The sequence below is a fragment of the Capricornis sumatraensis genome, chromosome 1 (genome assembly GCF_032405125.1).
Source record: "Capricornis sumatraensis isolate serow.1 chromosome 1, serow.2, whole genome shotgun sequence".
In the NCBI taxonomy this organism is placed as follows: Eukaryota; Metazoa; Chordata; class Mammalia; order Artiodactyla; family Bovidae; genus Capricornis; species Capricornis sumatraensis.
This window is the reverse complement of record NC_091069.1, coordinates 162,536,822-162,553,199: the sequence shown is the minus strand read 5'-3', so window position 1 is coordinate 162,553,199 and position 16,378 is coordinate 162,536,822. Positions and strand designations below refer to the sequence as shown.

Genomic DNA, 16,378 nt, shown 5'->3' with positions numbered 1-16,378 from the left:
TGTTCAATGACGCAAGTAAGCAATGTGGGATTTATTGTGGGAGAACTAGTTTTGGCTCTGTAGGTAAAAAGTTCACAGCGTGGACAAGGTAGAAAGGACAATTTCAGTGTGAAACAGGTTAATGAGAAGAAAGTTAAAACCGGGTACACGCTCTATTCAGACAGAGATCATTTTTCAGACATATAAATAGCAAAACAAGGATAGGAAAAAATAATAGCTATAGAGTTTCTCATTTCTAAACCAAGGGGCTTTTACAAAATCACTTTAAAAGTAGGAGCTCTCTTGAAGACAACTCTTAAGCATCTTATTCTCCCCATGCTCCATAAAACTCCTGTGAGGTGTAGAGTACTAACTTTTTACTAGGGATGAAAGTGAGAAGTAACGAAGTTAAGAGGCTAAGACCACATGGAGAATGAATAGGCTGGAGCAGATGTAATGTCTTAAAAGCTTTGGCTTAGAAATAGAAACAGAAGGTAAAGGATAAACAGGAACTTTTCTGGATGGACAAGTGGAATAATCCAGGGATCCAGTAACAACACCACCTACTTAACATTTTTCTACAAAGAACTTGGAATTTCAAGTACATAGTGAAACCTAAGATGACAAATGTTCTTCTGGGTATTGAAATGCTCAGTTGAAGGGAATATAGCAGTAAGTTCTCATAAGAACACATGAAAAAACAGAGGCGTTAGTAAGCCACAGTGTGGATAAGTGCAAACTAAGGCATTTAGGACAAAATAATGCTGCCTGTAGCTAAAATATGATGGACATGGAGCCAGCAACATGACTTCGGAGAGGATTTAATTTAGCCTGATCAATGAGTTAGGGTGGATTAAAGAAAAAAACAAAAGAAACAGAAAAGCTGGTCATTATTGGCAAGAATAATGAAAGCTAAAACAATGGTGCCCATACATTTGGGAATCAATGGAACTCTGGGCTTTATAAACCCACTGCGAGTTATTAAGGGACATTACAAATGCTTGAAATACATTCTTAACCTCTGCAGGAGACACACAAGACATTTTTTCATGGCTGTCAGACATATTTGTAGCAGGACAGGCCACAGTTCTAAGCCAGTGTAGCAAATCTAATGTTCTGGATTCCCAAGGGGTTTTCCCCTGTGGTCTCCTCCAATCAACTTTACAGTTCAATCCTGTACCACAATATTAAATACAACCAGTTCAGGCCATGAAATCAGGGGTCCTGCTGGGCCACAGGGAATCTGATCATAAAATCTTTAATGGTAATGCTGGGAAAGACCTCAAGAAGGGAACTGTTCAGTCTCCTACCTCTAGATGGAGTAAAACATTGAAACATCTCAGAAAGCAGGTTTTTGTTTGTTGAAGATTGTTTTGGGATTGCAGTTGTAATCTAGTAATAATTTCGAGTCCATTAGTCTATCTCCTTGGAGAAAGCAATGGCAACCCACTCCAGTACTCTTGCCTAGAAAATCCCATGGGCAGAGGAGCCTGGTAGGCTGCAGTCCATGGGATTGCAAAGAGTTGGACATGACTGAGCAACTTCACTTTCACTTTTCACTTTCATGCACTGGAGAAGGAAATGGCAACCCACTCCAGTGTTCTGGCCTGGAGAGTCCCAGGGATGGGGGAGCCTGGTGGGCTGCCGTATATGGGGTCACACAGAGTCAGACACGACTGAAGTGACTTGGCAGCAGCAGCAGCAGCCTTCTATCTCCTTGGGTCTAAATGACTTGTGTGTGCGTGTGTCGTGCACTCAGTAAATGATATGCTTCCTGTATAAATTGTATGCAAGTGGCAACTGTAAACACAGCTCTAGAATGGGAGTCCTTAGAGGATAGGGCCCGGCTGACCTATAATTCATGGAGGTGCTGCTGTTTTCCATAAATATTCACAACATCTGAAACTTAGGCATTTATCCTTATACCTCACAGCTAGAGGTGACAGACACTGCATATAACTAGAACTTTTTTGATCACAACACACTGTGGAAAATTCTTAAAGAGATGGGAATACCAGACCACCTGACCTGCCTCCTGAGAAACCTGTATGCAGGTCAAGAAGCAACAGTTAGAACTGGAGATGGAACAGACTGGTTCCAAATTGGGAAAGCAGTATGTCAAGGCTGTATATTGTCACCCTGCTTATTGAACTTACATGCACAATACATCATGCAAAATGCTGGGATGGAGGAAGCACAAGCTGGAATCAAGATTGGTGGGAGAAATATCAATAACCTCAGATATGCAGAAAGAAAAGAAGAGAAAGCCTCTTGATGAAAATGAAAGACGAGAGTAAAAAAGTTGGCTTAAAACTAAACATTCAGAAAACTAAGATCATGGCATCTGGTCCCACCACCTTCATGGCAAATAGATGGGGGAACAGTGGAAACAGTGTCAGACTTTATCTTTTGGGGGCTCCAAAATCACTGCATATGGTGACTGCAGCCATGAAATTAAAAGACGCTTGCTCCTTGGAAGAAAAGTTATGACCAACCTAGATAGCACATTAAAAACCAGAGACATTACTTTGCCAACAAAGGTCCATCTAGTCAAGGCTATGGTTTTTCCAGTAGTCATGTATGGATGTGAGAGCTGGACTATAAAGAAAGCTGAGCACCAAAGAATTGATGCTTTTGAACTGTGGCGTTGGAGAAAACTCTTGAGAGTCCCTTGGACTGCAAGGAGATCCAACCAGTCCAACCTAAAGGAAATCAGTCCTGAATATTTATTGGAAAGACTGATGCTGAAGCTGAAACTCCAATATTTTGGCCACCTGATGTGAAGAACTGACTCACTGGAAAAGACCCTGATGTTGGGAGAGATTGAAAGTGGGAGAAGGAGATGACAGAGGATGAGATGGTTGGATGGCATTACTGACTCGATGGGCATGAGACTGAGTAAGCTCTGTGAGTTGGTGATGAACAGGGAAGCTTGCTGTGCTGCAGTCCACGGGGTTGCAAAGAGTCGGACATGACTGAGTGACTGAATCGAACTTTTGGTGAGGACAGTATGTAGGTATGTAATTTGATACACATCATGGCCTTATCCCCCAAACACTGACTGGAATTTTCTGGAGGAATGGACCAATGAAAGGGATTTATTCCCATCTATGGAATGGAGAATCCTTTTCTTTGTCAATGGTGGTTTTCGTTCTCCTTGAAACTTCAACATCATAGTCTCAACTGATCATGTTTGATAAAAAGATGTTTAGTGTCATCTGAATTGCTGACATTCTCTTTATTCTAGTCTACTCGTAGTTCCAAATTTCCACAATCAAACAAACATGACTAGATAATACCTATCCTAATAAATGGAAATACAGTAGAAATAAACCTAATCCTTTATATATTTTGGCCATTGAGGCAAAAAGGCTTCTGAACCCAATTCTAACCTTTTTGCAGAAATAATGCTTAAGTATTATTAAAAAAATGCTCATGCAAGATAATAAAATGGGCCTGAAATAGATGTTTGTAGATGTGAGGGTTTTCTTGCATGTGTGAACTCCAACATTTTTTTCAACTGTGAATTTTAAGTGGGCTTCTCTCCCCTCTGTCTTTCTCTCTCTCTGATGCATACACACATACACACACACCCACACACACACACCCATCCTAAGAAGGAAAAGGCTGTCACTAAGGAGAAATGCCAGCAGGTGGTTGACTTTAGAGAGGTGAATATAGTGTGAAGGTGTGGTACAACAATTCCTTAAGAAAAGCTGTTATGTTGAATGTAATTTAAATTATTTTGGCGCTTGTTAAATGGTCTTACCACATACACCCTAGAAGCGTTTAGTTAACATTTGAAATTCCTTAGTTGGGAATATACCCTCCAAAGGTTGTTAGTTAGCATTCGAAAAGCTCACTTCAGAGGCTACTACCACAAGAGTTCAGCACCAGAGACTTCGTTAATAGGTGATTATTTTCAGTGGTCAAATGAATGGTGTTAAAGGTATGTGGACTGGCAAAAATACTACAGGGCACTCCACTCTTTCACAAACAGGGCATACAGTGCTAGCAAGCCCACTAGCTCTAGGATTCCTAGATTACTAACCTGCTCTGTGTCTAGAAGTTGAACAGAATCAGGCTGCCTGACACTCAATCAGCTGTAATATTACTGGATTCATTTCTAATAACCCTTTTACACAACACATTGATAGGCTCTCTAAAAGAATGGAGTGGGAACTTATTCAAGCTTACATGACAGGTTGACTATTATAGGATGTCTGTTCTGGTGCCTGCTTGTTTACGTACATGAATAACGCAGACATTGGCTTAAAACCTGATTTCCATGTAATATACCACCTAGTAAGGTTGTGGGGAGGAGACCTACAGCCCTCATCTACTGGAAGCCACCAAAAGTGAAGTGAAAGTCACTCAGCTGTGCCTGACTCTTTGCAGCCCCATGGACTATAATGTACGTGGAATTCTCCAGGCCAGAATACTGGAGTGGGTAGCCTTTCCCTTCTCCAGGGCATCTTCTCAACCCAGGGATCAAACCCAGGTCTCCCACATTGCAGGCAGATTCTTTACCAACTGAGCTATCAGTCAGAAGCCCACCAAACCACCTCATAATTGCAAGTGACCAAACTGACAAAGTCCAGCTTACAACAATTTTAATGGAAGGAACACAAATACCTTTCAAGGGCCATAAGATGAACCCAGGCATAGTCCACAGTTGAACAGGCTTACAAACAACTGTTTCTGCAAATTGCCCAAGGATGAAGGGTGTTGCCAGTTCAGCACAGGAACAAGAGAAGCACAGAACTAAACCACAGGTAGGGGCCCTGACATTTCTACGTTCATTTCAACAGACCACCCCTCCCCCCCCACACACATGTGCATGTTACAGTGAAGCCAAGGACAGGTAAGAGTCTTCAAAGTCAGCATATTCTGACACTATTTCTTACATGTGTGTTCTCAGTTGCTCAGTCATGTCTGACTCTTTGAGACTCCATGGACTCCACCAGGGTCCTCTATCCTTGGCTTTCTTACATGTTCTATTCAATTTTAGAACATGTTCTATTCAATTTTAGAACATGTAAGAAAGCCAAGGAGAGAGGAGCCCTCATAGAAGAGAAAACAAACCACTGCCTTTTAAGAATTAATCTAAATTCTTATCCCATTATGTCAGAGCAATCCTAAATCATGCTGACACTAGTTCAGTGTGGTGTGCAAGGAATCTGGTGATCTGCTATTGCAGCGATGATGCATGCTCCTGGAGGTTAGGCCATCTACAAAATCAAGGCTGTGTGTTTAAGATGGAGCATGCACACTCCCCCTGAAATGCAAAGCTGCAAGCATAAGTGGATAAGCACTCTGGGATTTATTTCTGGTTCAGTGTGTTTTAACAAACCAGTTATGGGAAGAGTATCTAGTATCAGCTGTGGCTTACATCCTTAAGCCTCACTCACAGACCTTGAAGAGTCTGACTTCCAAATTTAACTGTCCATCCTCAAGTGGTCTAGACTCCAAATTTAGAGATCAACAAGCTAATTTTGGATGGCATTTTTTGCTTGAGGGAGCTTGTTGATCAAACCCTTTTAAAGCTCTATTCTATTCCCCTCAGTATTTAGAGAGAACAGATGGAAGGCACCGGGATAAGCAATTATACAGCTTCTGTGACCCATGTAAGGGGCCAACAGCTATAAAATCTACCAGTTTGTTAAAGAAATATCATAGCTGACAGAGAAGCAAAGAGGATATTGAACTAGCTGGCTGTTGCAAGAGGTGTCTACATCCTGAGATTTCTTTTCTATAACTACACCAAGAATGTACAAAATTGCAATAGTGGCTACTTGTTGCTAGGGAGGCAGAAACACAGGTCAAAGGGTGCTGAAGCTCAGTGCTTCCAATCTCTTTCCCTAGTGCCAATGAAGACATCTCAATTCCCCCTGAGGTCCAAGGTCTTCTTTTGTAACACTAATCCAACAATTTGCTCCCCAGTAGGACCCAAGAAACCATCCCCAATTTTTAAAGCTCACTAAAGGAGTGACTGCACCTCAGTATCTTCCACTGTAACATCCAGTATGTATAAACCACTTCCTTATCAAGAAGAACTCTGACTAGAGTCAACTATCTACTGGAAGGCATTGCAAGGATCCCTATACCCTCAGTTACATTAACTCACTGATGGGATTTTGAGTAATAAAGTTAGGTACCTTCTTTCTGGGCCAGCTTGCTAGCAAGGGCAGTGAACTAATTTTGAGGTAGTGCAGTGATACAGCAATGATGGTCCCTGGTATTTACCCTTTGATTCCATGTAACTATTGTCTTTTGGGGCTTCCCAGGTGGCTCAGTGGTAAAGAATCTGCCTGCCAGTGCAAGAGATGCAGGTTCCATCTCTGGGTTGGGAAGATCCCCTGAAGGAAATGGCAACCCACTCCAGTATCTTTGCCTGGGAAATCCCAAGGACAGAGTAGTCTGGCGGGCTAGTCCATGAGGTCACAAAGAGTCAGACATGACTTAGCGAGTAAACAACAACAACTATAATCTTTTACAGAATTGCTGGTCATCCATGTAAAGGAGGGTGGCTTTGTATTACTACTGTAGAACAACTTGGATAATTTTTCTGATAAAGCATGGCAACTGAGTAAAGGGAATAAATACACAAGCAAGAAACAGAATCAGGGCAATGTGAATCATAATTTATCTTTGGTATCCCAGTAGAAACCTACGTTAATATTCTGCTGTCCCTTGGAGCTCAGGTTGGAAATGTGTACAATTTTATTTCAGTGCTTATTCACTCTTTCCTAACATATGACAAGTCTGCAGTGTTTTCATATCTGTGGCAGACCCATAAGCTTCCAGAATACATAGTAAAGCAATGCTTGTCTAAGATGTGAGGACGGGAGACTGACGTTTGCGCGTGTGCCTATGCTCCCCACTCTGCTCACCCTGTTATAATTGCTACCTTCAAGGCTCAGTGGGGAAAAGTTGGCAAAGGGAAGTGAGAAAATTCCAGACAGGCATTGGCAGGCACCAAGATGTTGCAGGAAACACTAGTAAGCCAGTCACTGTAATATCTGCCGTTAGCATCTCCTTACTCTTATTATTGACCAGGTAAAGATGGGGAGGAAGGATCAAGGACCACATGTGGGTTTAGCACACAGGCCATATTAATGGGGCTTTTTTTTTTTTTTAGGTTTTCAAATTTTTGACCTGGCTTTTAAGAGCAAGGATTATTTCATGGTGCTTTTTCCATCAGGTTTTTTTTTTCTTCTTTCCTCCCTGAGGTAGATAAAACATGGACAATAAGAAGTCTGAAGAATGCAGAGGGTAGCTGAAGCCTGTGTGGACAGGATTAGTTTGAAAGAAATTTCAGTACTGAAAGCTGAGCTTGTCATATACAATACACAGAAAAGAAGGAAAAGGCTCAAGGCTGTCCACCATTTAGAAAGCGCTTTTAGATTTTAACAGGTGGGAAATAGTCTAATCTGGACTGCAAAGAACAGAACTGTGGGAACAATGACAGAATAAGAGAAGAACCTTGGTTAGCACACAGCTCATCAAGACTAGGTCGATGATAGCAAGAAATATGCATCCCTCAGGACCTTGGTGATCCTGAGATCATAAGAAGGAACACACAGTACAATATCACAAGAGTATAAAAGCAACCAACAGACCTGAAGGTTTAAACTGCCTTTTGTTTTGTTTTGGGGATAAACAATAAAGTATGCCTCTTAGCCTCTTGTTTGTAAGCAGGTATTGTTAACTGTACTAAACAAGTCAGGAAAACTCAAGTTCCATGAAATAATTAGTGAGATGGATTCTGAGCTCCTTTTTCTGCCTGTTCGAATTACAAATGAACAGGCTGGTCTGCCTGAGACCCAGTGAGGTTAATATTCCCAGCTGAGGCCTTTCTTTCTGGAGAATCACTGCTGTCATCCCAGGCAGATGCTCTACTTTTAAATGAACATGCCATTGTAGGCCAAATGTTAGTAGTTAAACGCCATCATCACAGAAACACACAAAGCTAGAGTCAAGTTCACAAACACAGCTGGTGGCTAAGACACTCTTAATGAAAGAAATAAATTCGCTCTTGGCGCCAAGTCATTCATCACAACTTCCGATACACTTAGACTGGGATTGCTTTATATGAGAGAGAATAAAGTCATAACTATTGGCCTGTTTCTCTCCCCCCAATCTAAGAATAAACATTTGTTAACACAGCACTGGAGAAAAAGGACCTTCACACATAGTGTTCCCGCGGGTTGATGTAGACTCCCTCCAGGTCGCTATACGGATGGTGCCTGCCAGGGCTCCCGTCTTGGTAGCGCATCTGGTCATATAGGGGGTACATCTGCTGAGTCCCGTCCTCCCCTACTGGATTCTCATCTTCACAGTCGAATCTCCTGCTATTCAGCCCATTCTAAAAATTCAAACATTGCTTACATTAGTTGAGCAGCTGTTTGCATTTTTTCTAGCTCTTGGGTGAAAACAGGCAAGCATAGAATTCATTACACACAAGCTATTTATTGAATGGCAAGGTGAAGTTCAACAGCTTATCATTTTCTAGTCACTTGTTGCTTATAATACCTAAGAGTGATGGCATCTCCTAAACAGAAAACTGTGACTAATGGGGACTGTGGTCAGTTTCAGGCTTCGAAATTTGGAACTGGTATCAGTTAAGGTAAACTGGAGAAATACAAAGTTGTGAACTGCAGGAGTCTCTCAGCAAGGCTCAAGCTTGGAATCCGTGCATGAGATAATACAGGGACTTAAATCAAATAACCAAAACCAAACCAAAAGCAGCCTCAGGATTCAGAACTGGGGAATCAGGGGAGAGACACAGTGAAATGCATAGGTAATATCTGACTGTATGCCCAACAAGGCCGAGAATAAGAAATGCTTTCAAAAAGCAGCCTCTTGTCTTGCCCTTTCTTCCTTGCTTGACTCTGGGTCACAGCTGATACCATAAAATGAACCTCCCTGGTGCTGTGTTGTCGCTGCTACTGATCCTCTGTCAGGTTACTGGTTTCATATAACTTGATTACTTCTAAGAGGAATAAAGCAGCTCAAGGACTTTACAAAATCACACTACAGGGGCTCAGATAGCAGACGTGAAGAAGATGAAATTGCATGGGAATAAAATGATCTTTTAATAAACACGGTGGTCACTGGCTCCACCTGGGCTGACCCCGTTAGAGGATCATGTTACTTACAGGGCACTGGACACTTCCAGTCTCTCTTTCTTTGAACTGAGTCTGCTGAGCCAAGTGTTCAGTCTGGAGGGAGAAGACAGAAAAAGACATGCACTTTAAAGCACAAAGCACATGATAAAACAGATCAATCAAGACCACTAAGACTCCTATTTTTAAAAGAGCCAATCGTGTCTTATTAAATGTTTGCCAATGAAGCAAACTGTTTCACGTGAGGATGGGAAAAGCAACGGTATTTCCTGAGTGTTGTCTCTCTCTTAGCTCCAGCCTTCTCGTAGAGGAAGAAAATGCACAGAACATTTCCTACAGAAGCTCTCATGCAAACTGGTTTGCATCTTACTCAAGGGAGCACTCAGCACAGAAGGGCTCTTGCCTCTTCTTGGTGGGAGAGTCTGATATTTTGAATCGGCTAAAAGGGGCTTGGGGTGGTAATGAAAGGTTATTCTGTCTTTATTTATAGATGTATATATGGTCTGCTTTTTCTTCCTCTCGCTACTCCTTGTCTCGCATCCCCAAGCAGCTCATAAAAGGGATTCATCATTTCTAAACCTCAGCCTGAGAGAATGTTTCTCAGCTTCCCCTTGGCTTATAAACACATACTTACCCTTCAGCCCAAGTTCAAATTTCATCTCTTTCAGGAAGCAGAGCACAAAACCCTCAGGCAGAGAGAGTCACTTTCCTTTCTGTATTTTCACAGCATGTGTAATCACATCTATTTGCTTTTTCCTTCATTGGACTGAGGGTACTGATTGAAGTATTTACAGACATTACCTCATTTAATTTTTATAATTCTGTAAAACCCAGGTCTTTATTTTACAGATGACTAAAACGGAGGCTCAGAGTGGTTAAGTAAGGTGGCTCTGGTCACACAGCTCGTAAGTGGTGGATGCTTTGTCTGATTCCTAAACCTATATTCTTATAAGCCCGGCTTGTGCCTAGAAAAGAGATATTCAAGAACTGTAATAAAAGAATGCTTGAAAATCCCAGCATGTGAGCACATCTATCAGCACGTTCTTCATTTCACTGTCTTTGCTTATGCTGTCCTTTCAGTCTGGAATGTCTGCCACTTAGCCTCTGGCACTTGAAATACTACCAGTCTTGGCCAGACTAAAGTCATTTTTTTTTTCCTAAAAGGCTTTTCTGCAGTACCCATCAAAGTTAATTTATTTACTCCTGCTTTTCCTGTTGTTCTTATTTGTATTTATACCTCTATTATAGCAGACATCATGATCTGTTTTTTAGTTCCTAATGGTTTTATCTTTCAACCCTAGTGAGCCTTTCCTGGCCATCCTCCTCCAAACCCACACCCTAGCCTGTGGGTCTGTCATAATAATAAGTCAATAGTTAACTAATAACTTCACTGAAATATGAACTATCAATTCTTGATATCCTCTGTCATATGCCATGTTATCCAAAGCATAGTTATCTGTGACAAATTTGTTCCCCCGTCACCTTCTGCATGATTCCGGGGTGCTTTTGGCATGATCAGTTGATACTTACAGTACACAATGGTAAAAATTCAAGGCAAGGCCTGTTCCATGGACCAATCACATGGGGCCTTGTGCTCAGAAGGGTCCCACTTTGGGGTTCAATGTTCCATGGTTGCCACCTTAGATTGCTTAATGATTTTATTATGAATTTGTGGTTTGTATGTGGCCAAAAGGACAAGAGAGCATGCTTCCGGGACCTATAACTTCAGCCCAAGGGTGTCCTGCCTCCTGCTTGTCTATTTCTTGGCTGCCACCCCCAGACCCTCCCAGTTTCCCTTCCCTTTCCCTGTCCAATGACTACTGCTGTCCTCTGCCCTGGCAGGGGCCTGAGTGCTGGTACAGGGAAGTCTCAGGTCAGGAGTGCATGCCCTCCACACCACAGAGCATCTGGAGGGTGGCAGGAGGATATGAGGACACATTTCAGTGAGGCCAAACCTCTTACGTCCATATAGGGACCCAGTCTCCATATTGAAAATTTTATTTTTTAAACAAAGGGCCCTGCATTTTGGTTTGCACTGAGACTACAAATTACATAGTTGATCCTGGTCCAAGAAAAACAGATTTAGAAAAAAAAAAACAACCCTAAAATTAAATTAGCATTTTCTTCTGTTTCCTGGCTGTTTTAGATGAGCCATGGCTTTATGGGTGGCTCAGAGAGTAAATAATCTGCCTACAATGCAGGAGACCTGGGTTCGATCCCTGGATCAGGAAGATCCCCTGAAGGGATTGGTAACCCACTCCAGTATTCTTGCCTGGAGAATTTCATGGACAGAGAAGCCTGGCGGGCTACAGTCCATGGGGTTGTAAAGAGTCAGACATGACTAAGTGGCTAACACATACACACAGGACTTTATGAGCAATAACAGCATTGCTACCCTTTTCTCATGGCCTGAGATTTATAATCAGCAAGTACACTTGAAAATATTGGACAAGAAAAGAGAGTTCTTAGGACAGAGCAGGAAGAAATGGTGCCTGGACACCAGGAGCAGTCTTCAGCTTCACTGACTGGACAATCAGCAAATGTTAAGTTCTTATTCTCTATCCAATATTGTAATTCTCTATTAATAAAATCATTATACCTCACATGAGTCCATGAATTTTCTAATACAATAGTCAAATTCTTTATATAGACAGAAGCCCCACATGTCCTAGGGATGGCTCTGCATTAGGGACCAAGACTATGGATGCCTGCCTCTGCAATGTATTGCCATCTAGCTTGTGACCAGATACCTAAGGAACTTAATTTTATAGTGGCTGACAAATGTGTTCTCTTTCTGCTAGTCCATAACTACTCCAAATGTTACATATCTGACTTTCTAAAAAATTTAATCACAAGAATATATAGAAAAGTGTCTTACATGATACCTCACATATGACTGGTGCTTGGTATATGTAAACTGAATTAACCTATGATATTTTAATTGGTAGATACATGTATATATTATTATTCTTGTATTTTTTTCCCAGAAAGCCTTGAGAGAGTCTGAATCTCTAAAACATATTTAGATTTCCCTACTTTACACGTACTATCTTGTAACAATTTCTATTGAGCTACAACCCATACTTACTTTCCTGATTCACTAAAGTCATGTAGATTTTCATTCCTGTCTTCCAAGGGACTAACAAACTAGTTTTTCAAATTTTATTATGTATTATCATAATGAAAATTTTTACTTTCTCTGACTCAACGAATAAACCTCCACGTTATTATATTTTATTCTTTCTGTGTAGATAAGACTTTAAAACCCCATAAACAGAGCTTTTAGAGTTACTAGAGTTTATTTTCAGTGATAAACAGAATCAAGATTTCAAGTCGCTATTGTCAACAAGTCTGCAATCACAATGGACACTCTGCTTGCTCTGGCAGTGGAAAAACTACAAACTAGAGTTCCAGTTGAAACCATTATTCCCCTATCGAATTAGAATCCTTTTGGTCTTCTCTCGTATCATAATTTCACCCTCAAAATGCTCTTGTACTTCCTTCCATGTCTTCCTTTCGCTCACACTCTTTCACTGTAATTTATAAACCTTAAACATTATTTTTTAAACACATTCTCTTACCTTCCCAAATGTTTCTCTAACATGTTCCCTCCGATTTCTAGCCCCAACTGACATCCATCCACCTCTTCCACAATTTTCTTAAGCCTAGAGAAAACTGCTGCAGATCATTCCCATATCTGCCAGAACTTCCCTATCATTCTCTTATTTTTCAACTCTCTCACTCTTATTTACCAAGGATTCCTACTTCTTGGCATGACAATATGTTCAAGCATCTGCCATCTTCAGACATATATGAAAAGATAATATCTATTAAAACTTCAACATCTTAAATTCTAAAAGGGCGTATACCTCTTGAAACTTCAGCTTAACAAGATTAACCTAAAACTCATTACCTGCTGAAGGGCCACCCATTCTCTCTCAGTTCCTAAGATTATGAGGGAATATAAACTAAGCTATGATCAGTGTGTTCTCTTGGCAAAACTCTATGAGCTTTGTCCTGCTTCATTCTGTGTACTCCAAGGCCAAATCTGCATGTTACTCCAGGTGTTTCTTGACTTCCTACTTTTGCATTCCAGTCCCCTAAAATGAAAAGGATATCTTTTTCAGGTGTTAAGCTCTAAAAGGTCTTGTAGGTCTTCACAGAACCGCTAAACTTCAGCTTCTTCAGCATTATTGGTTGGGGCATAAACTTGGATTACTGTGATATTGAATGGTTTGCCTTGGAAACAAACAGAGATCATTCTGTCGTTTCTGAGACTGCATCCAAGTACTGCATTTCAGACTCTTTTGCTGACTATGAGGGCAGCCAAAGATGGAGAAGCTCTATACAGTCAGCAAAAACAAGACCGGGAGCTGACTGTGGCTCAGATCATGAACTCTTTATTGCCAAATTCTGACTTAAATTGAAGAAAGGAGAGAAAACCACGAGACCATTCAGGTATGACCTAAATCAAATCCCTTATGATTATACAGTGAAGTGGGAAATAGATTTAATGGACTAGATCTGATAGACAGAGTGCCTGATGAACTATGGACTGAGGTTCATGACATTGTACAGGAGACAGGGAGCAAGACAATCCCCAGGAAAAAGAATTGCAAAAAAGCAAAATGGCTTTCTGAGGAGGCCTTACAGATAGCTGTGAAAGGAAGAGAAGTGAAAAACAAAGGAGAAAAGGAAAGATATAACCATTTGAATGCAAAGTTCCAAAGAACAGCAAGGAGAGATAAGAAAGCCTACCGCAATGATCAGTGCAAAGAAATAGATGAAAACAATAGAATGGGAAAGAATAGAGATCTCTTCAAGAAAATTAGAGATAACAAGCAAACATGTCGCCAAAGATGGGCTCAATAAAGGACAGAAATGGTATGGATCTAAAAGAAGCAGAAGATATTACGAAGAGGTGGCAAGAACACACAGTTCAGTTCAGTTCAGTTCAGATACTCAGTCGTCTCCGACTCTTTGTGACCTCATGAATCGCAGCACGCCAGGCCTCCCTGTCCATCACCAACTCCCGGAGTTCACTCAGACTCATATCCCTCGAGGCAGTGCCTTGACTAGATGGACCTTTGTTGGCAAAGTAATGTCTCTGCTTTTGAATATGCTATATAGGTTGGTCATAACTTTTCTTCCAAGGAGTAAGCGTCTTTTAATTTCATGGCTGCAGTCACCATCTGCAGTGATTTTAGAGCCCCCCAAAATAAAGTCTGACACTGTTTCCACTGTTTCCCCATCTATTTCCCATGAAGTGATGGGACCGGATGCCATGATCTTTGTTTTCTGAATGTTGAGCTTTAAGCTGACTTTTTAGCTCTCCTCTTTCACTTTCATCAAGAGGCTTTTTAGTTTCTCTTTACTTTCTGCCATAAGCGTGGTGTCATCTGCGTATCTGAGGTTATTGATATTTCTCCCGGCAATCTTGATTCCAGCTTGTGTTTGTTCCAGTCCAGTGTTTCTCACGATGTACTCTGTATATAAGTTAAAAGAGTAGGGTGACAATATACAGCCTTGACATACTCCTTTTCCTATTTATAACCAGTCTGTTGTTCCATGTCCAGTTCTAACTGTTGCTTCCTGGCCTGCATACAAATTTCTCAAGAGGCAGGTCAGGTGGTATGATATTCCCATCTCTTTCAGAATTTTCCAGTTTATTGTGATCCACACAATCAAAGGCTTTGGAATCGTCATTAAATCAGAAATAGATGTTTTTCTGGAACTCTCTTGCTTTTTCCATGATCCAGCGGATGTTGGCAATTTGATCTCTGGTTCCTCTGCCTTTTCTAAAACCAGCTTGAACATCAGGGAGTTCACAGTTCACATATTGCTGAAGCCTGGCTTGGAGAATTTTGAACATTACTTTACTAGCATGTGAGATGAGTGCAATTGTGTGGTAGTTTGAGCATTCTTTGGCATTGCCTTTCTTTGGGATTGGAATGAAAACTGACCTTTTCCCGTCCTGTGGCCACTGCTGAGTTTTCCAAATTTGCTGGCATATTGAGTGTAGCACTTTCACAGCATCATCTTCCAGGATTAGAAATAGCTCAACTGGAATTCCATCACCTCCACTAGCTTTGTTCGTAGTGATGCTTTCTAAGGCCCACTTGACTTCACATTCCAGGATGTCTGGCTCTAGATGAGTGATCACACCATCGTGATTATCCAGGTCGTGAAGATCTTTTTTGTACAGTTCTTCTGTGTATTCTTGCCACCTCTTCTTAATATCTTCTGCTTCTGTTAGGTCCATACCATTTTTGCCCTTTATCAAGCCCATCTTTGCATGAAATGTTCCCTTGCTATCTCTAATTTTCTTGAAGAGATCTCTAGTATTTCCCATTCTGTTCTTTTCCTCTATTTCTTTGAATTGATCGCTGAAGAAGGCTTTCTTATCTCTTCTTGCTATTCTTTGGAACTCTGCATTCAGATGCCTATATCTTTCCTTTTCTCTCTGGCTTTTCGCTTCTCTTTTCACAGCTATTTGCAAGGCTTTCCCAGACAGCCATTTTGCTTTTTGCATTTCTTTTCCATAGGGATGGTCTTGATCCCTGTCTCCTGTACAGTGTCACAACCCTCATTCCATAGTTCATCAGGCACTCTATCTATCAGATCTAGGCCCTTAAATCTATTTCTCACTTCCACTGTATAATCGTAAGGGATTTGATTTAGGTCATACCTGAATGGTCTAGCAGTTTTCCCTACTTTCCTCAATTTAAGTCTGAATTTGGCAATAAGGAGTTCATGATCTGAGCCACAGTCAGCTTCTGGTCTTGTTTTTGTTGACTGTATAGAGCTTCTCCATCTTTTGCTGCAGAGAATATAATCAATCTGATTCGGTGTTGACCATCTGGTGATGTCCATATGTAGAGTCTTCTCTTGTGTTGTTGGAAGAGGGTGTTTGCTATGACCAGTGCATTTTCTTGGCAAAACTCTATTAGTCTTTGCTCTGCTTCATTCCACATTCCAAACCCAAATTTTCCAGTTACTCCAGGTGTTTCTTGACTTCCTACTTTTGCATTCCAGTCCCCTATAATGAAAAGGACATCTTTTTTTGGGTGTTAGTTCTAAAAGGTCTTGTAGGTCTTCATAGAACCATTCAGCTTCAGCTTCTTCAGTGTTACTCTTTGGGGCATAGACTTGGATTACTGTGATATTGAACTGTACAAAAAAGATCTTCATGACCCAGATAATCTAGGTGTGATCACTCACCTAGATATCCTGGAATGTGAAGTCAAGTGGGCCTTAGGAAGCATCACTAC

At 41.1% G+C, this 16,378-nt stretch overlaps 1 protein-coding gene across 1 annotated transcript in view; it reads right to left on the bottom strand.

Annotated features, from left to right (window-relative positions):
* Positions 1-8,167: 8,167 nt before the first annotated feature.
* Positions 8,168-16,378, bottom strand: part of NECTIN3 (nectin cell adhesion molecule 3) — a 111,899-nt gene continuing 103,688 nt past the window's right edge. Inside the window, exons 8-9 of the mRNA XM_068969653.1 lie at positions 9,141-9,203; positions 8,168-8,347 (exon numbers count right to left, since the gene is read on the bottom strand). Of these exons, the coding sequence (XP_068825754.1) occupies positions 8,168-8,347; positions 9,141-9,203 (243 nt within the window). The remainder of the gene's footprint in view (positions 8,348-9,140; positions 9,204-16,378) is intronic.